Source organism: Podarcis gaigeae (genome assembly GCF_964106915.1).
Source record: "Podarcis gaigeae genome assembly, chromosome: 2".
In the NCBI taxonomy this organism is placed as follows: Eukaryota; Metazoa; Chordata; class Lepidosauria; order Squamata; family Lacertidae; genus Podarcis; species Podarcis gaigeae.
In genome coordinates, this window is record NC_139679.1 from 33,285,026 (window position 1) to 33,311,252 (window position 26,227).

General features: G+C 42.5%; 2 protein-coding genes across 10 annotated transcripts in view; one reads left to right on the forward strand and one right to left on the reverse strand.

Annotated features, from left to right (window-relative positions):
* The window catches only part of CCDC57 (coiled-coil domain containing 57), a 65,468-nt gene that overhangs the window by 38,358 nt on the left and 883 nt on the right, over nt 1-26,227 (reverse strand). For 2 of the 8 annotated variants that reach the window (XM_083727951.1, XM_083727954.1), the window contains exons 1-6: nt 11,873-11,990; nt 6,624-7,032; nt 5,144-5,252; nt 3,820-3,921; nt 2,810-2,967; nt 1,029-1,103 (exon numbers count right to left, since the gene is read on the reverse strand). In XM_083727951.1, the coding sequence (XP_083584077.1) occupies nt 1,029-1,103; nt 2,810-2,967; nt 3,820-3,921; nt 5,144-5,252; nt 6,624-7,027 (848 nt within the window). In that variant the 5' untranslated portion in view covers nt 7,028-7,032; nt 11,873-11,990. Of the gene's footprint in view, nt 1-1,028; nt 1,104-2,809; nt 2,968-3,819; nt 3,922-5,143; nt 5,253-5,652; nt 5,756-6,623; nt 7,033-8,284; nt 10,709-11,848; nt 11,994-25,247; nt 25,303-26,227 lie in introns of those variants that run through there. The other 6 variants (XM_083727948.1, XM_083727953.1, XM_083727950.1 and 3 more) reach the window with 5 other exon arrangements.
* Nucleotides 25,404-26,227, forward strand: part of SLC16A3 (solute carrier family 16 member 3) — a 31,553-nt gene continuing 30,729 nt past the window's right edge. Inside the window, exon 1 of one of the 2 annotated variants that reach the window (XM_083728025.1) lies at nt 25,404-25,626. The gene's annotated coding sequence lies outside the window, so the exon portion shown is untranslated. The remainder of the gene's footprint in view (nt 25,627-26,227) is intronic. The other variant, XM_083728023.1, reaches the window with a different exon arrangement.

The window sequence follows — 26,227 nt, forward strand, 5'->3', positions numbered from 1 at the left end:
GGAATATGTAAAAATGTTTTATGAGAAATAAGGTTGAAAAGTTAGAATATCATTATGTCAAACTTAAGTAAGAGGTTATAAGGGGAAAAATTGGAGACATAATGGATGAAAGGTACAATACAGAATAAGATCTGAAAAAAGGTTAGGCATTGCTGAATATGATTGTGTAAAAAGGGAACACAGAAAAAGGAGATGTGAGGAAGTCAGGAAAGAAGGATATGAAAATAATGGGTAAGAAACTGGATATATATGATTTTTTTTTAGGTCTATTCTTTTTTTGTTTTTTTATGTTTTGTGTTGCATTTTTCTGTTTTTGCTTGCTTGATTGATTGTGATGGTGTGTTTTTTTTCTTTTATTTTAGTCCTTTTTTATTTCGGCTTTGAGTGTGAGGTTTGTTGTATTGTTTGAAAATCGCAATAAATATCTTTAAAAAAAACAAAAAACAAAACTGAGCTAGATGGACCAGTGGTCTGACTTGGTATAAGCAGCTTCCTAAGTTTCTAACTATGCTGGGGGTACAAGGGGCCCTTTTTATCACAAAACACACTGGAAATGCTAAAGTTTAAGAAGTGGTTTCTTTAAATATTTCCAATGCCCTTTAGGAACACCCAAAAACCACCTAATTATATCAATGTGTTTAAAAGTGAACTACAGGAGAAAGGACCATAAATTCAGAATACAGTAACCATCTGCCTATTTTTAGGCCCTAAACAAATCAAGATGTTACTGGGTAATGAATGGAGAGGGAGATAAAAACAAATACTTAATCCACACACCACTTAAGGACTATTTTATATATATGACATTCTTAATGCTAACATGCAAAACAACACATCTTTCTTAAAACTTCAATATATTCATGCAGTAAGATTACATCACTATCTGAAGACAGAAAGGACAACTTTCAGTTGCACCAAACACCAACGTTATCTGCAGCAATTGTTTGTTGCCCACTACTTTAAAAAATGACTGCTCTTAATGAGAAAAGTACACAAAGAAGACAATGTCATCTATCCAAAGAACTCACTTTCTCTCAAATGTTTCTTTTTCTTTTTTCCAGCTCAGCTGTACTGAATCGATTTTTCTTTCTAAATCCCGTATCCTGTATTGGCAAATATTGGAGGACAATAAAATAACGCTTTAAAATTAGTTCATTTGTATTGAAGATAGTGTTAAGAAAAAGAGAATGATGGATCTAGCATAGCTAGGTGCCCCACTGAATATAGTTTCTGTAGTTAAATATAGGATTTGTAGTTTTTAAAGCCTTGAGGTTTTTAATTAAGGTGTTTGTTTTTTTAACCAGCTCTTGTGGTTCATAGATTTTTGTTTCTGGTTGTTTTAATGCGATTGATGGGTTTTGAGGATTTGTAATAGTATTGTGCCCTGCCCTGAGATCTGTTCTGATGAAGGGTGGGTTAGAAACATCTTAAATAAATAAATATGTGAATAACTAAATAGTTTAGCTTATGGCAGGCCTGCAGGATCTATATTCATGTCCGGGAATCATAGCAAGGAATGTCAGCTGTGCTTGAACTGAATGTTTTTGAAGGGATGTGAACATTTAGTTGAGATGCCTGCATTGCAGGGAGTTGAACTAGATGACCTTCCAGGGCCCTTCCAACTCTACAATTCTATGATTTTGTGATTCCAATTAAAATAAATATCATTCAGATGGATGCTGTTACATCCCATACTTCTTGTACCCCATGTCGCTATTCTTTTGCAACCTTTCCCCACTGAGCTAGGGAAAGCAGAAAAGGTGAACATATATGCAGGGCAGCCCATTTCCCACCTGGCTCATAAGTTATTATTTTGATTTTAGGTGGGGATGGGGAGTCATTCCTTGCACAGATATAGATATCAGAAACGTAGGGAAATGTGCATTTCTCTTCAAGATTTAAATACTACAACTGCTACAAAATAAGTCATGTTACCAGAACAGTCTTTGAGTAGAAAATGACTTGGAGGATGAAAACCAATCTCCTACTGGGGCAGTATTTTGACATAACCCACCAGGGGCACTGACTTGGATTCCAGGTTAAGGGTGCCCAATGGCGTCCACGACACAACATGATGTCATGTTGCGGCGGCAGCACAGTGGCGCTTCCGAGGGTTTGTGGGGTCTCAGAGGAAACGTACGAGGACTCACAAGACCTCCAACGCAACTTCTGGTTTCTGCCGGAAATCGTGTTCCGAGGCTTTGTAGGAACACTGAATGTGAGTGCCCTGGCATCCAGGTCCCTGTAGAACTGGCGCCTATGTAAGCCATTGTTATGTAAACACAGGTGGTTGTATCCAGTGCTACTGTTCTGCAATGGACTTCCCCTCGCACAACAGAACTTCCTCTTCCGCTCCTCTCCCCTGCAGTCCTCCATGCCCCCACAAAATCTACTCTGGATCAGATTTTGGGGGGGTGTCGAGAGAGGAGAGGAAGTTCCAGTGTATAAGTGGAATGCTGCTTGCATTGCATTGCATTGCATTGCATTGCATTGCATTGCATTGCATTGCATTGCATTGCATTGCATTGCATTGCATACAACCCATGGTTCATTATCTAATTTGACAGAAACTAAAGGAGCAGACAAGACTGGAAACCAGCACTGCAACTTTAAGCTATACTGTAGCAGTGAAGAAAGTATGACATGAGCCACTGATGTGCCAGATGTAACCTCAAGGGCAGCAACAACAAAAATAAACACATTCCTTTTACAGACATGAAAAAAATGGATTAAGAATATACTGGGAGGCAGAAAGGAATGATGATCTGAAAGGAAGTTTTTCTCAATACTCGATGGAATGGTACATTACTGAGCATCTTTCACAGCTGCAAGATCCTTTATTTCCCAATCCCTGCATTTGACTTCTTTCTCCAACTCCAAGTTTCTTGTTTCTGCCATTTTCAATGATTCTGCCACTTCTGTCCCAGCCTCTTTCAAAGCCTCCAATTCTTTGGTCAACAGCTTCACCTTTCAAAGGAGAACAAAAAGGCACATGGGCTGTGTCTGCATCTCACACAAAGCCAAACCAAGGCTTAGTCAGATTTGGGGAACCTCCAGTCTGCAGGCCAACCCTGGCTCACTACAGTATCAAATTTAGCCCACACAACCATTTAAAAAACAAACACCCACCTGCCAATTGGCTGATGTCACACTGATGACAGCTATTGGCGGGGAGGGACGGTTTGGTTCTGCACTGGCCCTGTGTTTCTGTACCCTAACTGGGAACTGGCACACACAGCCAAAGCAGAAGGATTTAACCCTTGTTCATCAGCTAATGAACAGGGAATAAATCCTGCTAAGTGCAGCTGCGCCCACTTGTTCGCTCAATTGGAAAAGATACATGAAGCCAAAGCTCAAAGCGGGGCTGTTTGAAAGCCCTTTTGCAAGCAGTTTCACACTAGTCTTTAAACCTCCAGTTTTCAGAAGTTCAAAGAGCTGTACAGGACTGTTAGCAAAATGGCTTTCAAACATCACTGCACTGAGCTTTGAAGTCCCAGCATACAGACATAGTTAACTGCTCATGAAAGCTGGCACATCCTAATAAAAAAATATGGTTTAAAGTGGGCTTATAACATACAGTTTTGCTAACTATGGTTTTGTACGGTGTCTGAATTGACAGTCAGTAGTTATGGCATTTAACCTCATAATGTTCCATGGAAAAACAGGCCATGAGTTCCATTGATCTTGACTTATTGTCTATACATCACAAAACACGCTAAATAGAAGTAATAGAATGTACATTGATTGATTGATTGATTGATTGATTGATTGTTTGTTTATTTTTGCTGTGTACATTTCAAATTTTGAGGGCACTTTTACCTTAAGCTCATGAGATAGAACTAAATTGCTCATTTCATCCACTTTCCGTCGAAACTCATGCTCTCTTTTTTTCATTTCTGAATCAAATTCCGCTAGCAGTTCCTGAAATGAAGTTGACGAAACAAAGACTGAAGTAATTCTGGGGTGAGAAACAGTGGATGAGGAGGTGGATAAAGGAGTAAGTGGAGGGCAAAGGAGGCATCTGCAATGAGGGTGTCTGGGCAACATGCCCAGTGGCAAGTTTAAATTTACAAAATTGAAAAGAGTTATAAGAGAAGCCAATGATGAGAAGGATCTTTAACTTTTTATGAACATAAGTATTCAACAAACAAACCTGAAGACGACGAAACTTTCTGGGACTCCTTAAGGGAACTCATAATATTCCTTTTGCCATACATTCAAAACATAAGCAAGACAGAGAGAGACTTGTATAAATTAGGGCTGCAAGCATTCAATAATTTAATCTGTAAATTATCAATTAAAAATTTAGTAGATTAGGGGCAATTTTAATGGATGAGGCTGTGAGATGAAAACTCATTTATTTATTGCAGCTTTTTAAATTCCAGTTGTGTGTTTTTAAGTCTTCCTTTTATTATTATTACTATTATGAAAATTAAAAAAAACCAATAAAATAATAATAAAAGCTCACCTTTTCTCTGGGAGGTAGCTTTTGTTTATTTTTATTTTTTTATACCTTCTTCAGTATCTCCAAATTTGGATTATACCTAGAATGTAATTTATAATCTTAAACTGTCCTGAAATCAACTGATATAGGATACATAAACTTTTTTAAAAAATAAAGAATCAATTTAAATAATCAATTAAATCAATTGATAGCCCTGTTGGTTGTTACATACAAATCTGGAAGGAAGAGAACCCTGAAATTAGAGAAGTAGGGACTGATGCCGGAGGCCAGGGTGTTTATTTAGCCTTCACAACTGAGTAAAGCCGCTCTTGATTTATAGTTCTGACCTTCTTGAGATTTCAAGGTTGGCAAATTTAGCACAACATTTTGGCTCTACCCCTGTGGAAAGAATTTTACACCATCTCATTTTACTAGACACAATCTTACCAATTTTCCCAAGGGGAGGCTGCCAATGCGAGAAGATAACCAAAAACATAAATGCCACCTGATACCTAGAATGGGAAAGCAATTTCAGTACTGCTCATTAACCGCACATTACTTTTAATGTCAGACTAAGCAGGGGGAACTAGATGCCTGGGGAAAATTAAGTAACTGTAGAGTATGATGAACTCTCATCTGTCTGTAGGAACGGCAACAAAAAATAAAATCTATTTATCTCATTTATTAAACATACTGTACCTGTCTTTGCAAAGCAAGTTCACATTCTACTTCCTGCAGTTTTCTCTCCAGTTGCTGCTTCATATCCCCATATTCCTGAAGATGCTGATTGATATCAGAGTCCTTAGAACTAAAAATAAAAATCCAGTGACATCACATTCACTATGGCTACAAAAATAATAGCTTTAAAAATAAGCACCCTTCAATAAGAAGTTGTGGACTGAATTAAAACTAAGTTTAATAAGTTATTGTGTTTTGGAAGAACAATGGCAACATGTAGTGTGCACTTGAGCAAATACTAATTTCTATTCACATGCTCTTGAATCAAAATGGCCTCCCCCTAAATGCAAATGTGTCTGTACACATTAATTTGCCTGAAAGAATAAGAGTATGGCATAAGCACCGATCTAAGCTATTTACCTATTTAAATAGTATAAGCAAGTATTATGCAATAAAGCGTCTCATATATGCACCACTGAATCCTGCCACAATCCAACAGGTAGCAACAGATCTGATAAGGTATCTCATACCTTGAAAAGCAGAAAGATTATAGCCAAGGAAGACCCAGGATCACAATGGCCTACATTGCACGTGAAATTCTCTACATCTACAGTACGTAATGGTTTGAGGCAGCTGCATACAAGACAAAACCAATGCACAATTGCCTCAAGAAAATGGAGTAGTACAGTGGTGCCTTGCAAGACGAAAATAATTCATTCCGCGAGTCTCTTCATCTAGCGGTTTTTTCATCTTGCGAAGCACGGCCATTAGCGGCTTAGCGCTATTAGCAGCTATTAGCGGCTTAGAAAAAGGGGGGGGACTCGCAAGAACTCGCAAGACGTTTTCGTCTTGCGAAGCAAGCCCATAGGGAAATTCATCTTGCGAAGCACCTCAAAAACGGAAAACTCTTTCGTTTAGTGTGTTTTTCGTCTTGCGAGGCATTCGTCTTGCGGGGCACCACTGTACAGACATTCTGTTTAGAGGGTTTGATTACAATACCCTCTAAAAAGAGATTCATATTTTTTGCGGCATAAGCATTCATTCATGAACCTGTGTACACTCTGTAAGATACACTAAGTGTTAACAGCAGTTGGAAAGTCCTTATATACAAACAAAAAAGTGGGTAAACAGGGGGACAAAGAGGCAATGGATAAGATCAGGAGTCCATGCTACTGACTGCTCCATCCCCCATGTGGAAGGGGAACCATCTTCCAATTTCTTTATGGCAAAGACACAAAGTAGAATCAGCAGGATTGTGGGATAGCTCAGCCGGTAGAGCATGAGACTCTTAATCTCAGAGATGTGGGTTCTAGCCCCACCTTGGGCAAAAAATTCCTGCATTGCTGGAGGGTGGACTAGATGACTTGCATGGTCCCTTCCAACTCTACAATTCCATTATTCTAAGCAGAATTACTACCAGAATGAGGTACAGAGAGAATCAAGGCTTGGATCTAGAAGGCTGAATTTCTGTCATAGCGACACAGCACTGGATCCCTCTTACCTGTGAAGCCGCTCCAACTCTAACTGGTGTTCTTTAAGCTTTTGATGGTATTGGTATTGCAGAGACTCTTGCTTTTTTGTTTCCTTGGCAAGTGTTTGCTGCAGCTTATCCACTTGTATTCTAAGATCACTAACCTCTGCCTCTTTAGCATTTTCAACCATTTTCAGCTGTATAAACAAGCGTTCATAGCGTTCCAGCTCTCTATCTCTCTCCTCTAAGACTCTAAGGTTATAGGTGAAATCTTCCTTTAAACTGTTGAAATTCCTATGCATTTCTTGAAGCTGCTTTCTGGTTTCATGCAGTGATGTTTTCTGAAAATGGATTTGATGAGCTTGGAGCTCTTTCAGTTCTTTTTCTTTACAAATAAGAAGGTCATTCAACTCTTTCTCTGTATGGAGCATCATTGAACCTGAAAAAGAAAACCATTCATTAGGGCAGAGGATGGCATTTTATTTTTAATTTTGCATCAATCTATTCTTCTTGTTGTTTATTTACTTATACAAATATTTTTATCCTGCCCTAATGCTTTTACCCAGTATGGTAATCCCCACCTGGCAGGAAATAGCTGGGTGATAGTGGTTTCAAGAGTGTAATGGTCTGCATTGAGAAAGGGTTCAGCTCCTGCTTCCTGCTTTCAATCATAACCCACATCTTTATAGCTTTATAGCTTTATAGCTATATATAGATTAGCCAGAGCTCAAGTTGAGTCTATTGCTATCACATCTCATTTTGCTCGTAGCATGGTATTTTTCTGTGTCATTTATGACAGATTATTCCATCTGCAAATGCCATGCAGAACAGAAACAACTGAATCAGACAAATCCAATGGTAGCTCTTTAATCTTTTCAAATGCAAAATAAGGTTTTCAGATCAGACAGTCTAATAAAACATCTCCAATGAGCGTACAGTACAGCAGGCATATTTTTTAAATACAGATCCCATCACTGCCTGCTTAATGCTATATTTGTACTATTTCACTCTCCCACCAGTGGAGGACAGGATGCAGTTCACTGAACTGAAGTAAATAGTACCAAAAATTGTGGGATTAGTCCTGACTGTTTACTCTTTTCCGTGTTACAATGAGTTAATATTTCACATAATAAAAATAATTTTAAAAATATGCAGGATTATTAAGTATAATTTAGGAAGGGTTACTGAACTAAACGATGGGACGCAGGTGGCGCTGTGGGTAAAACCTCAGCGCCTAGGACTTGCCGATTGTCAGGTCGGCGGTTTGAATCCCCGCGGCGGGGTGTGCTCCCGTTGCTTGGTCCCAGCGCCTGCCAACCTAGCAGTTCAAAAGCACCCCCGGGTGCAAGTAGATAAATAGGGACCGCTTACTAGCGGGAAGGTAAACGGCGTTTCCGTGTGCTGCGCTGGCTCGCCAGATGCAGCTTGTCGTGCTGGCCACGTGACCCAGAAGTGTCTGCGGACAGCGCTGGCCCCTGGCCTCTTAAGTGAGATGGGCGCACAACCCTAGAGTCGGACACGACTGGCCCGTACGGGCAGGGGTACCTTTACCTTTTACTGAACTAAACAACCATTGTAGATAAATATTATGCTACATATACATAAAGAAAAATATATCAATAGGTGGGACAGAGTTTTTATTGTTGGTTTATTATTTTATTGCTGGCCTAGGTGGTGGGGCCCAGACTCACCAACTCTACTGAAGAGGCTCCTCCTCGCCCGGCTGTGAGGCGTGAAGGCCATTTCTTGCAAGGCCCTTTCCACCTGGCCTAGGGGGCAGGGCCCAGACTCACCCAGCCCTACTATGTTAAATTTGTATTCTGTACTTGACCTCCTTTGTAATGTTTTATTTTGAAATCTTTAAGATAATGTTTTAGTTTTTTGTTATGTTGCTTTGACTGTATACTCTATATTTGACTTTCTTCGGATTGTTTTATTTATGTTTTATTGATTGAATAAGCTGTAAACCAATTTGAGATTTTTCTTAAAAATATAAAGCGGTATAGAAATTAAATAAATTGTATTCTAGTAAAGTAGTAACGTATAAAGTCACCAACCTTATTTCTTAAAGGTTAACAGGTGTCTGCTGTTAACAGATGTATGACAAGCAAAAAAATGCAGCAAGTGAAGCTTTCATCAGCATGGAAATAAAGCGATAGGGACAGTTTCACTTGCATTCTATCTTGCTACTAAAAAAAAAACCTAGCTGAGGAATTGTTTTTCTTTTATGCTTAGATTCTCAGAGTATTTATTAGACTCTACTGATTTTTTTTAATGTATTATGTTTACTCTGTTCCTAAATGCATGCACTTGTGTGCTGGAAGTATAAATGCAATCACCTAGATATTTCTAATATTTTTAAAAGGCTAGTTTTTAGGCCGCAAGCCTAGTCACACTCACTTGGGAGTAAGTCCCACTGAACTTATTGGAACTTACTTTTGAGTAGACAAACATAGTATTGCACTGTCAGTTAGCTGAGCTTAGCTCCCACTGAAGTAAATGGGAAAATTAGTCATGCCTTAAGTCTGATTGATCTCCATGGGTTTTACTCTCACATATTTAAAATGTATTGACTGTCCCCTCTAAAGCAAAATAGAATTATCTGATATTAGCCAAATGAAAGTAGTATCAAAAGTCTTTCATAAGTGTTTTTGTTTTTTTAAAAAAAGCTTCCGACACATGTCTCATTGGTTAAATTTAGTAATCTTTAGACAACATCTTTCTAATGGCACTTAGAGATCAAAACTGAGGCAACACAACTTTCCCAGGAGCCTAACTGCTAGGCCGCGCTAGGCAGGCAAATCAGGGTGAGGACAAAAACCTTCAAGTCATTATTACAAAAGGCATCCCGAAAGGAGGAACAGGGGAACCAACCTGTGTTTTAAAGGACAGCTGGCAACCCTCTTCCTTTCCCCCTTCTGAGCATGCTATTCCCCTCCCCCTTTTTTATGAATTTGAACCCAGAACATGTTGTGTCAGGAAAGAAAGCCAGAAAATGCCATTCTGGAGACCCAAGCCCCCTCCAAAACCTGACAGTCCTCCACCGGCTCCTGCAGCACCTGCCAGATGACAAAAACTTCCAAGAAGACCAATAAAAGATCCTATTGTAACAAAGGAAGAACTTTGGGAAATAGAGGGGGGGGGATCGACGTTTTATTTGAGACTGAGACAATGGAAAACACGGAAAGGAAAGTGCCTCCGAAAGAATCACCAGTCCCACTTCCAGAGGAAAAAAAGGAGAAGAAAAAAGAGGACTCCACAGTGTGGGAAAGACTTTCCAGACCCAAGAGGAGGTCTCCTTCAAAAGAAGGGGGGGGGGGCTCACAGAACAAAGCAGCTCCCACAAGATAATTATAAAACGTTTATTTCCATCGGGGGGGGGGTGTGATTCTATAAATTAAGGCAACACAGACACCATCTTCTGCTCCTTCCCCTCCTGGAATAGAACTCATACTTTGCTAGCTGAGGCTCTTTTCTTCTTAAAGAGCTTTGTGTTCAGAGTAAATTTACTATCGCATCTTTTTTGTATGCTAAACATGTAAACAATATATAAAGAAGGAAATAGTTCTAAGAGCATTAATCTATTACTATTTTAAGAAGCTGGCATTGTTATAAAGCTGAAAAAGGGCAAATTGGCCTACGTAGCACCAATTAGGCTAAAATATTCCAACCAGTCCTGATCACAAGGACCATACAAAATTAATCCCATTGTCTTAATGGAAGAAATGGGCAGAGCAATCCTATACTCATATTATGCTGGGGAGGGAAGAGAAGCACCACCACTGTGCTGGTGGAAACAGTTGTGTATCCAATGTGTGTTTATCATGGAAGGAGAAGGTGAAAAACAAAAGCAGAAACTACCAAAAAAACCACAAACCAGCAGGTACATTGCATGTCCCTGGAAACACCACCACAGCCCACCAAACCAGGGAGCACACCAGTGACAATGGCCACATGTCAAAAAGAGGGACCCGCCCCACGCGGGCCAAGTTTGAGCAGTCACTTCACCATACCCCCGTCACACTAGAAATGGATAGAACTAGGTAGTGGCCACATACATAGGCAGTGGAGCCCTATGGCACTGCTTGTCAAAGTAGCGACTAATGCTCTTGTGCGACCGCTGGTTTGGCAAAACAGTTTCTCTCCCCACCACCACCCCCTCCCCCTCAATAAAAGGCGCACAAACACGCTGAAGCAACATGCAAGGGAAGCCTATGGTGCAATTTGCAAGACAGGCACAAACATGCTCCAGGCCCTTCCTAGTTCAAATTCCCCCATGAGCAAAGTATCCTGTTCTGCCCTGCTACCTCCAGTTGCCGGAATGGAGCGCAAGGGTTGCATGCTTGTGTCTGGAGCCCTGAGGCAGAGAATACCCATTAAAGAGTTCAAGTCCCGACACAAAAATGTTGTGAGCATTAAATATGCATCATGCGAGACCGGAGAGATAAAAGACCCATGCCCTACACCCTACTATCCGCGTTATGGCCTCTTTCTGTGGGGGCTTAAATAATAGATTGGGTGCTAGTTTCTACCATACCCTATGCTCTGTCAAGAAGGCACAGTTGCCAGTGATGGGTGACCTTTTGTTGTTGTTGTTGTTGTTAATGAAGTCAATGAGAGCGAAGTGTCTTTGATCAGGTCTGGGGCTGGTGTAGAGTTGTGCCATTAACAAGAGCATGGCCAGGGACTGCAGCATACAGTATAACTGTACCCCCCCACTTCATGCTACCCATGTCCCACGCATGACTTTGCCTTATTTTGTCATGCATACCCCCCTTCCAGGGCCAGATTTAGGTTTGATGAGGCCCTAAGCTACTGAAGGTAATGGGGCCCTTTGTATGTCCAGCTGCCCTTTGTCAACAACAAATTGTCACAATTTTTTGTGTTGAATATATCCTATATGGTAATTTATGGACCTGATAGATATCTAAAGCCATTTGCACATAACAAAATATGTATTTTATCAAAGTAATTGTTGAACTGAAACACAATTAAAAAGAAGTATATTAGTTATTTTATATTTTGGTAATGTACATCCAGTTTTTTTCCTTTACTTTTTTGGGGCCCCCCAAGAGAGTGGGGCTATAGCTTATACGTAAATTCGGAACTGCCCCCTTCCCCTATGTCTGTGCTTCCTAGGATGGTGGGTTTTAGCAAACCACACAAACCGCCTAAAATCCCCCCCCCCTCTCCAAATCTGTATCTTATGCCACACTAGACTGGTAATGAAAGCACCCAGCCCACCCTTCTCGTACTACCACCCTTTTCCTTGCACGAACCCAGCAGGTTCCAAGAAACGGCTCAATCTCGGCAACGGCGAAGACCCCGTTTCCTTAGAAACCACAGCGGCTGGTGAGACGTGAAAATGCTTCCTTCCGGCAACCGGCGCTTCGGGCCGTTGGGACCGCCCTTCGCTCCTTCCCCAGCCACCTCCCGCTGCATCTAGCTCCGCAAGACACACAGCCGAGAGCCCACGCTTCCTATCCTACCGTTTCCAGCTTCCACCAGTGTTGAGAATATTTTTTTTTACACGCCCCCCCCCTTTTCCCATCCTATAATGGTCCCCAAGCGATGTTGGCGGCGCTGCCTTTCGTAGTTCTTCGCTCAGACATTGTCAAACTTGGCCCTCCAGCTGTTTTTGGACTACAACTCCCATCATCCCTAGCTAACAGGACCAGTGGTCAGGGATTGTGGGAATTGTAGTTCCAAAGCAGCTGGAGGGTCAAGTTTGGCTACCACTGCCTGCATTTCCTCTTCTGCCGAGGACCAGGCTCGAAAAGGCGCTGCTTAGGCAATTAGCAGTTGCGTGAATGGCTTTTAAAAAGCAAATAGCGGGGTTGAGGGCTTGAGGCACGTCGGGACCCTCGCTTGTGTCCCCTACAGGGGCTTTAACATTACCTATACACTTCCTCGACACACAGTACCGCTGTCGTGCTTTCATTGATCTATATATACATTTCTGCCTTCTCGTAAAAAAACAACAACAACACATTACAATGAAGAAATATTAAGGGAACCAGGTCAAGCCAGTTCAGTTCTAAACGAGGAAGCATTTGTTTTGGGTAAAGTAGTCACACCCCACACACAAATTCTGCCCTACGATTCTCATGCTCCCCCTCCTCTTGTCTACGTGAAGCTTGGAGCAACACAGGAAGATGGATTTAAACACTCATCGTTTTCGTCAGCCCCAGTGACTTCCCTGACTGGAACAGCATGACTAGTTTCCTGTAATAACTGTTAACATGTTTAAACAGTGTGCAGAGTTCGACGTGCTGGGGGGAAAATATGTTCTCGTTCATTATTTTAATACAAGGGCAGAGAGTTTGGGGAGCTTTGGCAGGGAGGAGAGGAAAAATGTTTTCAGAAACACTTACTTATTTGTTTTGAAAAGTCTTTGTATCCTGCCCTGCCCCAAATCATACAGATTTGGAAGGCAACTAACAAATATAAAATCACAATAAAACATAAAAAGAGCCTGCTGGATCAAGCTAATGACCCATGTAGTCCAGCATCCTGTTGTCACAGTGGCCTGTGGGAAACTCACAAGCAGGACCTGAACACAGGCGTTCTCTATTTTCTTGCAGTTTCCAGCAACTGGTATTCAGATGCATTACTGCTTGTGATGGTGGAGACAGAGCATAACCACCATGGTAGCAGTCGAAATAAATAAAAAAATCGTCCAGTAGCACCTTAAAAACCAACTAAGTATGTTCTGGGTATAAGCTTTTGTGTGGTCTCTAAGGTGGACAATTTTCTTATGTATTTTAACTGCATCAGACCAATGCAGCTACCTACCTGAATCTAGCATGATGGTAGCAGCCAGTGATAGAGTTATGAATTGGGATTCTTTGGGGAAAGCCATTACTGTTTAAAGTGGTATGATACTGCTTTAAATGTGTAGTGCATATGGGGCCCTTACTGAAATATGCTTAGAACTGCAGCATTAAATCACAATACCAATAGCAAATTTTATTCTTACTGGCTTTTTTAGCATTTGGGGTTATTATATTGCTGTAATATTTTTTTCCAGGGCATTTTTTCAAAAGCTCTCTCAGAGCTACAAATCAGCTATACTATACATCAGTCTCTCTCTGTCTCTCTTTCTCATAACCAAGAGACAGGAGAAACTGAGGACTAATTTTGGAATCTGCAATAAACTCTGGTTGATTTAACATTTCCCAGATGCCCACAGATATGTTGTTTGCTTAGCTGCTGCAGAAAAATATACGTTTTAAAACATTATGAACACATTGAACAGTTCTTGGGTAATAGAAGTGAGATGCTTGCTCTTGTCTCTCACAGTTACCAAATTCCAGAACAACTAAAAAAATCAAAACACAGGCTATGTACACATTAGCATCTTAAAACACAGTAATCTGCATTTCAATTCACATTTGCACATTGTTGTACATACCGGAGAGAGAGTGCTTTATCCAATGCACTGTTACCTGTTTGGTTTCCCTCAGCCTGCAACTCCTACTCATGAAGCTGTCATCTGCGCATGCACAAGGGCTGTCTGAAAAGTTCAAACTGCTGCTTGACTGCAAAGTGAATGTGGATTATGTTTTCAAATCAGTTAGAAGCTAGTCTGAGGGAAACATATCAAGCAGCAGTATTTCTAAAGAAACTAGATATGGATTGTGGCTAACAACCTAGGTACGCGATTTCAAACACCAGCGGTAGGAGGAATGCAGTGAAGCCAGAGTAAATGGTAATGTGTACACAGCCTCACTGTGAGGCATGGTGTGTACAAGATATTATGCAAAAATATACAGAAATAATATTTGCCAATATGTTTCAGATCCCAGTGTGAAGTAGATCTTGGAACTGCAAGCTGTACTGGGCTACATTTTATGCAGACTGCCATTCATATTTTTACCGTTGTATCATTCTTCTCCCCTTCATGGCTTTGTCATGGCGAAGGGGCTTGAATAAGTCCAAGTAGCTCTGAGCTATGGCATGCAGGGCTACCCAAGACGAACAGGTCATACCCGAGAGTTTAGACTAAATGTGATCCACCTGGAGAAGGAACTGGCAAACCACCCCAGCATTTTGCCAAGAAAACATAACAAAGGAGAAGCTTTGACAAGAAAGTGAGAGTTTCCTAGGCATGCTCTGGTTCATGGGGTCACGGAGAGTTGAACATGACTAAGACAACTAAGCAACAAAATCATTCTTCTAAGGCTACCCCAAGTTATGGAAAGGGTCTTGTAATATGAAATGCCTGTTTTGTTACCTGTTACTATTACCTGAAATAAATAAATTAATACAATTTAAAACATGTTTAGAAACTACAGCTAATGCAAAATGTGGTGATCAATTTGTTAGCTGAATTAAACCTGCACATATTTTAGATCTGGAAGGCCACAATATGAAGTTTGGCGGGCATGCATGTCTTTGGTATGGGAATGCTAAAATATATAAGAGCTTCATGAACCATGTTATTAGGAGAAATCTATATAGAGTCTGGGAGAAACATAAAAACTTGTTGGAAAGGAAAACATCCCTATGGTTATTGCCAACAGAAGCAATTACTATTAAGAAAATAAATATGAATAGATGGTGGGCGACACTTATAGGGATTTGTTAGATTTTTCAGGGAGTGAACCCAGATTAAAACCAATGGAAGAAGTAAGGGAACCAAGTTACTGATTGGTCACAGTACCATCAACTATATATGTTCAAACTAGATAAGAAAAATGGCTTTTTGGACCAAACAAAGCTCACAATTTGAAACAGAGTTATTGCTGAATAAGAAAAAAACAATTGTCCAAAATGTACAAATATTGGAATGGGAAACAAAATATGAGCTGGTTAAAGCATCAATGACCCACTGGGTAAAGGATGTAGGGTACAGAACATAGAATATAGAATTAAACCTCTGGGATAATCTTTGGAAGAATGATTTAAAATTTACTGATCCTACATGCTGAAAGAGAACTATATGAAAATGATTCATAGATGGTACCTAACATTGAGTAGATTGGCTAAGATGTATAATGTGGAATCGATTTGTGTTGGAAATGTAAAGTAGAAGGAACCTTTTTCATATATGGTGGACCTGTAAAAAAATTTAATATTGGGAAATTATATATAATGAGATGGGGGGAAATGTTGAAAAGAACTTTCCTCAAAAAACCCAGAGGCATTTCTGCTAGGAATTGTATAGGCAGAGGTTCCCAGGAGTCAGAAAATTTTGTTTATGTATGCAACAACAGTGGGTCAGATTTTGTTAGCCAAAAAATGGAAGCCGAGAGAGTTTCCTAGTAAGGAGGATTGGTAACTTAAGATGGTAGAATATGCAGAGTTAGCAGGTCTAACAAATGGAATAAGAGAACAATAATAGGTATTTAAAGAGGAGTGGAAAATCTTTGTTGAGTATATTGAAAATAATTGTATATAGTTAAAAACGCTGGCAGTATTAAAATAATTCAGAGGACGTAAGAAAGGTAAATTGAATTAGATGGGTACATTAAAATATGCAGGAATGTTGGATAAGATAAATGAACCTTGGAAGGAGAGGGAGGGAAGTCAATGAATGTTTGGTATAATAAAAGATGTTTAATTTGCAAAACAAACCAACTGTTCGTCTTGACCTTTAAAACCTCAAATTACCTGGACCAAGGTGTAGCTAAAGGACTACTTCCTGTTGTGTGAATCTGCCTGTAAGTTGAGATCATCTTCAGACTCACTTTTCTGTTAGTTGCAGTACTATGTCGCACGAAGAAACCTCCACAATAACTTGGAGCTGGACTTTCAGTGTGACCAGCACCAGATTTATGTATAGGCAAAGTAGGCTGAAGCCTAGGGCTTCTAAATCTAGGGGGCCTCGCCAGCCCACACGCTCCTCAGCAGGCAATCTCCCCTCTCCCAAAATTGCAAACCCAAGACTTCATGCAAGGGCAGGGCAACTCAGGCCTCTAAATCTAGGGGGCCTCACTAGCCTGCCGTCTCCCCAGTGCCGCAGTCTCCACCCTCCCAAAATTGCAAACCCAATACTTCATGTGAGGGCAGGACAACTTGGGCGTCTAAATCTAGGGGGCCTTGCCAGCGTGCCAATCCCCAGTGCCGCAGTCTCCCCTCTCCCAAAATTGCAAGCCCAAGACTTCATGCAAGGGCAGGGTAACTCAGGCCCAGCAACTATTAGGCTGAGGGCTAGCCAGTGGGGCCCAATTTGAAGCAGTGGGGTGCAACTTGAATTATTTTTTTTGTAGGGCCCCAGTTCACAGCCAAAGTCTGCAAAATTTTATAGATATAAATAAAATCCATCTAAATTGCCCTGGTGCAGGGGGCCCCTTAGGAGCGGCCCGCTGGGCCCAATTTGGCCCAATTGCTCCAATTGCCTTAAGGTAGGGTTACCAGATGTCCCTGGTTCCCAGGGACAGTCCCTGGATTCACCAATCTGTCCCCGGACAAAATCTGTCCCTGGAATGTCCCCAGATTTTAATTACGTAATGTCCCTGGATTTATGCCTGGGGACTTCTGGCAACATGGTGGGCGCCATGGCAGCGAGCAGCACTGGAGGTCCCGGCCATGTCAAAGTTCCTGCGGCCTGACTTTTTCTGTCATGGGAGAGACAGGCACCCACTGTATCTGTACTTTCCAGAAACAATTTAAGACATTTTTGTTTCAGCAAGTTTTACCAGGGAGACAAAAAGTTCTCTGCTTTGGTGTTCATTTTGCATTGTTCTTCAACTTATCTTCAGTTGTTTATGCAGTTTTAAAAACTATTTTGAACGGTTTTATGGTATGTGTGCAAACAACCTTAAAACATATGTTTAAGGTACGACAACAAAGAAGAAGAAGAAGAATGTTATAATTGCATTAAATACCAATGAGAACATAAGTGAATCAAAATTGTATTTAATAGCATACAGTCTCTATATTTATTATAGACAATTATTTCAATGCGATCATTTCTCTTTTCTCTGATCCCTAAATACCAGTGCTAAAATGAAGCCAATGTAAATCCTCTATCATACAGTAAATGAGCATTTATTGCAAAGGTATAGAGAGAAGCATTTATGCATTTATCAGGAATATGTTTGAGAATCTGTGAAGAGAGAAATAAACAAGACTTACAGTCAAGCCATATTAGAACTGAATAAGACTTCCTGTAGTTCTTTCTAGCTGATTTGCATGTGTCCAGTTGACTGAACTCAACCCGCCAGAACCAGATTAAGTAGGTCACTTTCAAACAGTGAGTCAACAAAAATATATTGCCATGCACTGTGGAGTGATGCATCTCTGGTGCTCTCACTGTACTACCATATCTGCCTTCCTGAGTGCACGTATTCTTTCTGTTTCTGTCAATAACATAGCATGGGAACAACCTTTTAGAAGATAATATTGCACTATAAATTCCAACAGAGTCGTGATGTGGAATGGAAAGGAATGGGGTACAGCTTTGAAACACAACAAATCTTAACCAGAACAAGGATTTAAAAATGTGACTTTCTCTACAGCAGCTGAGCCAGATAACCAGATAGGAAGGTAGATAGATCTGGTAGCCAGCTGGTTATTGGGCATTAAAACATGTCACAACTGGTAAAATTGGTACAGGCTAAGGAGCATAATTAAATTAGGATGAAGGCTTTCTCCTTCCCCCCTAGACCAACCTCTTAATGCTGTTCTGCTTGATCAATAACTGCAACCCACTTAGGAACTGCAAGCCCGCCTCACTAATTAGCCGAGGGCTGAGGTGACTCTGACATGCCTCCCTTGGCACCTCTTGGGCTGCTGAACTGTGTGGAGTCTGGGAATTGAAGTCAGTTCCATGGGTTTGAGCCAAAATGAGGTTGCCTGATATGGGTATGAGGCGGGTGGTGATTATCTCTCCATTTCTCATCTCATTAAGGATTAGATATCTACACTAGTGGAAGGCTATTTAGATAGCAGTTAAATAAGACTTATTGCTGCAGAACCTTTGTTAATTAATAACACTGCTTTCCTTTCCTCTTCCAGGAACTTAAGCCTTGTTGTCTTGAAATTTCTTTGCTTGTATGAAAACAATCGTGTAACTGGAGGGAGGAACCAAAACGGAATTTTGTCTGATTGCCTGCTAGGAAGCTGAATGTATCAACCATCCATCCATCAATTTAAGAACTACGTGAAATAAGCACGAAGCAGATTTACTGCAAAAAAAAAAAAATACTTGCAGGGTAGTAATGATGACTCACATGCATGAGGTAATTTATGCTCTGACAGAGTCAAACACATCCTTCATACTTGCAACATGCAGCCACGGCTGAAAGGAAAGGTACTTTCCTATCCATTGTCCTAACTGTTAACTTCCTTCATTGTGGTAGTGGTTATGAAAAGTCTAAACAATTTTCATCAATAACTTTATCAAACCAGGAATCCCCAGTTGTTTTTATCTTGATGGGCGATCCTGAGCATGTCTACTCAGAACTAAGAATAATTAGGCTCAATGGAACTTATTCCCAGGTAAGTCTGTCAATATGTACAGGATTTCAGTCTAACAGTACAACACTATTCCCTTCACTTTTCTTTAAGCAACACATAACTTTAAAATCATACATAAAACTTTTCTTCAGATGAAGGAAATGTATATTATTAGCTAGTGGTTTCCCTTTCACCCTGTGTTGAACTGTAGGAAGCGTAGGCAGAGGAATCAGTCGTGTTCATTGGTATTTTATTTCTCTTGGTGACTCTTATCTCTTAGTGTAGAGCAGGGATGCCCAAACATTCTTCAAAGAGGGCCAGATTTGATGAAGTGAACATGCATTTATGATTTTACCCCAAACTTGTTGAGCTTTATTTTAGAATTAAAGCTGTTGAGCTTTTTTTTTGGAATGAAGTTTGTTTTAAGATTGAAGTTGTTCAGCTTTTTTTAGGGTTTTACCTCAGGAAATAAACTGCCACAGGGGCCGGATTGAACCAACCGGTAGATTAGACCCCCAAAGCGGATTTTGGACATGCCTGATGTAGAGGAAGGATGGAGAATCCCCAGGCTCGACATATGTCGCTAGATGATAGCTCCCATAATTCCTTGAACATGGGGTATGCTGGCTGGGGTTGATGAGAGTTAGTCTGCCAACATCTGGAGGGTCAATTTTCCCACCCATATATGATATTATTCTCTGGATTAACACTTAATAAAAGCTGTTAATTAAATTGTCACAGACCTTGTGTATTTCTTTGGATTTGACCTCACTGTCTACTCCATGGTTTACATTTCTCTCTCCCTCTCCATCCTGATATGTAAATATACTTGTTAGTTAAAGATAACACTCCCTGCATCTAATGAACTGCACTCTGCTTCATGAAAGCTTATTATGCCATAACAAATGTGTACATATTGAAGACTCTTTGTTGGTATTGCTGCAACAGACTTACACATCATTTAAAAGAAATTGTAGACAGCTATGCGTTCCGGAACAGGAAAAGAAGAACCCACAGTTGCTAGCGGAAGTTACAGAGAAACCTCAGTAAACGGCAGCTGCGCCAGACTTGTAATGTTAATTGGGGGAGCACTCATTTAGAAAATAACATTTAAGAGGTCACAAAATGACTTTGCTGTGCATGTTTCTAGTGGGGGTGGGAAGAGAGAAGGTGGAATTTTGTTAGGGCAGGGATGAATGTTAGGGACACTATTGAGTAGGAGCTGTTATGCAAAACCACTTCTCCATGCAAGCAGTATGACTGATAGAAGGAACTGGTTGGGGCAAGAGAGTGGCATATATTTTTTTAATCAATGGGGGTTGACTAAATAACCCTTGGGATCCCTTCCAACTGTACAATTATATGATTTTAGGATTCTAATACAGTGGTACCTCGGGTTACATACGCCTCTGGTTACAGACTCCGCTAACCCAGAAATAGTACCTCAGGTTAAGAACTTTGCTTCAGGATGAGAACAGAAATCGTGCTCCGGCGGCACAGCAGCAGCAGGAGGCCCCATTAGCTAAAGTGGTACTTCAGGTTAAGAACAGTTTCACGTTAAAAAAGGACCTCAGGAATGAATTAAGTACTTAACCTGAGGTACCACTAGTTCCAGTTACAGATAGGTGGCCGTGTTGGTCTGCCATAGTCAAAACAAAAAAATTCCTTCTAGTAGCACCTTAAAGACCAACTAAGTTAGTTCTTGGTATGAGCTTTCGTGTGCATGCACACTTCTTCAGATACCTGAAGTATCTGAGGTATCTGAAGAAGTGTGCATGCACACGAAAGCTCATACCAAGAAATAACTTAGTTGGTCTTTAAGGTGCTACTGGAAGGAATTTTTTTGTTTTGACTGAGGTACCACTGTATTAGATGAATCTACACCTAAGGTGGGGAACTTTATTAGAAAGCAAAAGTAGCCATGGTGGCCCGTAATAAAAACTACAAAGCCTACATTAGAGCAGTGCCTTTATTAAGACAACCAAAATGACATGTAATACTATGCAAGCTTTTGAGTTCTTCAAAACTCTCCACCAGAGGAGATAGTAAAGAAAGCAAGGCGAAGGGCAGCAAGAAAAAAAGGCTCTTGGATGTGGAAGCCATGGAATCTGGATTTAATCAAGATGGGAGGAGGGAACGGATCATAACAGTAGGTGCTGCTACGCAGGTTTCAGGTTGAGCCCAGAACTGCTGGGATGAAGAAATGAACAAATGGTTGATCCGTTATATTATATCCAGTTACCCAGATCTGTGTCCAACCTTAAGAAGACAGAAGTTCCTACATGGGTGGAAAACAGAAAAAGAGAAACCAGACTGTTGTTACATTAACAAAGCTGGAAATTGTATGTGATGTACTATGTAAAAAAAATGTAAGAGTTGTATCTGTTGCTCCACCCACTGGCAGAGGAAGGGGTGTGTGGTGGGTGCGGCCTGATGTGGGGGTCATCCCTAAGGGGGGTGACATTGCCGTCGCCCCCCTGGGATGCTCACCACGGGCGGTACCCCCACAGGCACCTAGCCTCGCCCCTGGGTGCACAACAAGTGCCCCGCTCCACCCACTTTCCCTCTAGCCCCACCCACCAGTGATGTGCAGAACCCAGAAATCTGGCCACAGGAGAGAGTGGCCCTTAGGCTGAAATGGTCTCCCTATCCCCATTTGTACCCATCTTAATACATGTAAAAGAGAATTATGGAGAGTTATGTGTCATTAATGAGCACATAATTACACAGGAATGAAAAAGTGTGTATTCCTGCATTGCAAGGGGTTGGACAAGATGATCCTCAGGGTCCCCTCCAACTCTACAATTCTATGAGCTAAAGCTTGTATGTATATATGTATATATCACAGTTCAGACAGAAGTGTCATAAAATCCAGGGAAGTTCTTATCAGGCCTTAGAGCGGCCCACACAGCGCCACTTCTGACACCCTTCACCCACACGGGGCTGGGAAGCCATTCAGTAAGTTTCTTGGAACAAAGGAGCCAATTTTTTTCTTTGTCCTATTCAAGCTCGAAATGGTTAAGAACGGATATCTCAACAGAGCTATAGAAGCAGGTCGCACTTTTCACCATTTAATGTATGATGCTGTTGCTGCAGTATTGAATTCTGATGGAATTGACATTTTTAAAAGCAGATTGTGGATGCAGCCCCGGGGGTGGGGGTCTGTTGAGGGGGATTTTGACTGAGATGTAATGATGCCCTTGGTTTTTTGGTGCACAATTTTTAAAGTGAGGTCTAAAAGTAGGGGAGTTCGCTGGGTGCCAGAAGCAGCAGAGGGAGAATGTGAACTAGCTGGACTGGCCAAGAGAAATGTCAGCAAAGCTCTGAGGGAGCAGAAAGGCATCCTGGACTGCTATGAACAAGTGCCCTATTAAGAGATAAGCAGTGACAGGAGAGGAAAGCAAGCACTGCCACCCAAAATAGCCTTGGGTGACACAAGAGGGCAAAGGGACGCAGTTATGGAAGCTGGCAGAGGAACCTATGGTACTGGAGCCTAGCAGAGAGATGAATGGACGGAGCCCTGGCGGCATATGCATGTGATAAATGCATGCATGAAAGAAGGGCGAAGAAGGAAAGCAAGCCATGAACAGCAAATATATATGTAACTACAAAACACTCTGATTAACATACAAATGAACTGAAAATCATTCAAATATGTATGTGGCTGGCAAGTAAGAGAATTGTACTGTACAAGCAGGTATCCGACCTTGCATAGAGACTGGGGGCATGCTAGCAATTGCTAACACACACCCTGAAGACACTAAAGATCAGGCAAATCAAGTTCCTTCATATCTTTCGGTCTGTGGTGCTCTTTGATCCGAGACGCTAACATTAATGAATCCAATAAAACTGTACCAAGTTTCAAAAAATTAGCCTGTCTCAGTTTGGTCTTCTGGCGAAAGACACTTGATTTATCAATTGCTCCACCAGGGAGAATGCCTCATTACACTAGTCGGTCAATGGAAGAAACCTCTTGAATGTCTCCTGCATGTCCCTGTCTCTTGCTGCGAAAAAGTATGTCAAGTCTTTCAAGTGAGACTGCACTTGATGGTCCGCAGATATGCTCAGCGATGCCAGAGCTGCCAAAATGTAAATGCCTGTCCTAAAATCTTCCAAATTTCCCTTTCAATCAGTATGTTTGGTTTGGTTTGATATATGGTTATATTGATCAGTTACTGTTGTTGGTTAACGGCTGGTGAATTTTCCACTCCGTAAGCTTTTGCAAGTGAAATGGAATAGGGATAGTTCATTGGTACTTGATTTCAGACAAATAAGAAGCTGAAGGGAAGCGAAATGTAAGGAGAAATATCCCTTCCCTGTGTGGGTGGTGTTCAAAAACTCCTTAATTCAAGGAAAGAGGAGCCCACTATGGAGTTACAGAGTAGGAGGGATAGGCCAAATAATGTAATTACGTTGTATATGTGTTGGCTCTGCAAATCACATTTGTTGGTCTAAAACTGCTGGGAAAGCTTTTCACGAGTCTTAAGAATGTAAGAACCGCTGTTGGATCAGCATCCTTTTCTCACAGTGGCCAACCAGATGTCTGTGGGAAACCCACAAGCAAGACCTGAGCACAACGACACTCTCCCTTCCTGCAGTTTCCAGCAACTAGCATTCAGAAGTATTACTGCCCTCCAACTATAGAGACCGAGCATAGCTATTATTACGGCTAGTAGTAATTGGCAGCCTTATCCTCCATTAACTCAGCTAATCCTCTTTTAAAGCCATCCATGTTAGTGGCCAGCATCACTGCCTCTTGTGGGAGAGCAAATTCTATAGTTTAAACTATGTGGTGCATGAAGAAGTATTTTAATTTCTCTGCCTTGAATCCTGGGTCCTGGGTATATAATCCTAATTCCATACAGTTCTGGGTCTTCACACATTAATTGGGTAGCATCCTGGATAAACCTGAAATCTGCTCAGTTCTTGACCAAAAGCTGACTTGAGAACTTTGACTGTCTTACCTTAGGCAACCTGGTGATAGATAGCTAGGCATGACTCCCTTTAGTTTCTAGTTCTGAAACTGTCCCGGTGCTTGAGCTGTGTCTGGTCCTAGATCAAGAAGGTCCTACTATTCTCATTGTTACAATGAATTCCCTTAGCACTGTGCCCGACCAAGGTCCAGATTTCTCTGCTTCTGTTTTTCACTTGCTCCATTTCTAGTTAATAATAATGATGATAATGATAAATATAATAATAATTTATTTGTACCCCATCCATCTGACTGAGCTGCCCCAGACAATCTGGGTGGCTTCCAGCATATATAACAACATAGGTTGTAATGGGACCCCTGACCATTAGGTCAAGTAGTGGCCGACTCTGGGGTTGCGGTGTTCATCTCGGTTTATTGGTCGAGGGAGCCGGCGCAGAGCTTCCAGGTCATGTGGCCAGCATGACTAAGGCACTTCTGGCGAACCAGAGCAGCGCACAGAAACGCCGTTTACCTTCCCACCGGAGCGGTACCTATTTATCTACTTGCACTTTGACGTGCTTTTGAACTGCTAGGTTGGCAGGAGATATAACAACATAGTCAAACATTAAACCTTAAAAAGCTTCCCTATACAGATGTTTCCTAAATGTTATACCCTAAATCTTCAAATCCAGTTCTGTAAGTCAAGGTCATTCTGGCTGTGGTTTTGAACCAATCTGATGCTTATGGTTCTGTCCTGCCTCCTGACCTATGGTGTCTCTGGTTCTGGTGTAATACACTGTGTTTATACACCTCTCCACTTTCTGCATTGCCATATCCGTGTCTATATGCACTGACTGTCAGTTACTCAGTTTTGGGGGTGGGGGCACAGAAAGCGAGGTTTGCGACGGCACAAAACCAGCAGAGCACTTTGGCACTGGTTTGGAGTCAAACAGGATGAGGTTGGATTTTTGGCCCTTTACAGTGGTACCTCGGGTTACAGACGCTTCAGGTTACAGACTCTGCTAACCCAGAAATAGTACCTCGGGTTAAGAACTTTGCTTCAGGATGAGAACAGAAATTGTGCTCCGGTGGCGCGGCGGCAGCAGGAGGCCCCATTAGCTAAAGTGGTGCTTCAGGCTAAGAACAGTTTCAGGTTAAGAACTGATCTCCAGATGGAACTAAGTTCTTAACCCGAGGTACCACTGAATTTGTAAAGGGTTTTGGCCCTTTGCACAAAATGCGGGATTCGCAGCACAAAACTTTGGCGGGATCCAGAATTTCAGAGTCACACCTGATCCTGATCGCATTGCCCACCTATCAGCTCCCTGAGTTCCGACCCTGCTCCAGGGGGCAGACCCAGTTCTGTTTTTTCGCCATGTTGCCCCTAGGTCTTCTTGCTCACAGCTCCTCTTTCCGTCTCGCCTCGGCGGAGGAGTCGCGGCCCACGTGCTCCCACCGACCACGCTGCCGCTCGGCCCCCGCCCCCTCGGAGAGCGGCCCGTGGGAGGCGCTAGGACCCGCCTGGCCTGGCCCCGGCTTGGCTCCCTCGGCCTCTCTGACGCGCTCTCTCGCCGAGCTGGCTGCGCGGCTCTCGAGCTACAGGCGCTACATCGCCCCAGGACTGCAGGCAGCCGCGCCACCGAACCCGCCGCGCCCGGGGACGGAGCCACGCCCGAACCTGCCACCCAGCCCAGCCCAGCGGTCCGGGATACCCAGGTAAGCGAGCTGTGCGCGGCGGGGAGATGCTGCTGCAGAGCGCGCGCACGCTAGGGGACCGTCCGCCCGGGTCGCCCGAAGGGGCTCTGGCAGGTGGCGCTCGGGGGGCACCTGCGCGCTCTCCTGGCCCTCCGGGGTCTGCCGCTCGGCGGCACCTGCTCGCATCTGGGCGGGTCGGAGGCGAGGGTTGGCTTAAGGCTGGGGAGGAGCGGCGCCGGGTCCCCTCTCCAGCGCTTGCGGAGGGAGATGGAGGCGCCAAGCGGGCGGAGAGACTCTCGCCTGGCGGGCTTGGTGTTGACGAAGCTGTGCATGACTCAGGGCTGGTCCCCCGCGCCCCATCGCTGCCCCCTTCTCCCGCGGCTGCCTCCCCAAGATGCTCCTGGACCAGCAGAGCAGGGGGAAAGTACGCGGCTGTCTGCGCGCAACAGGAGGCGGGGGGAGTGAAAGCCGGAGGTCTGCGCGTCGGCGGGGGCGCATCCCATAGACAGACCTCCGTAAGGCTCAGGCTCATAGCCCCTTTGGGCACCGTATTGTCCAGTTGCCCTCATTTCCCCAGCAACAGCATCTCCACGATCGCGCTTTCCCAGCGCCCCCTCCCTCT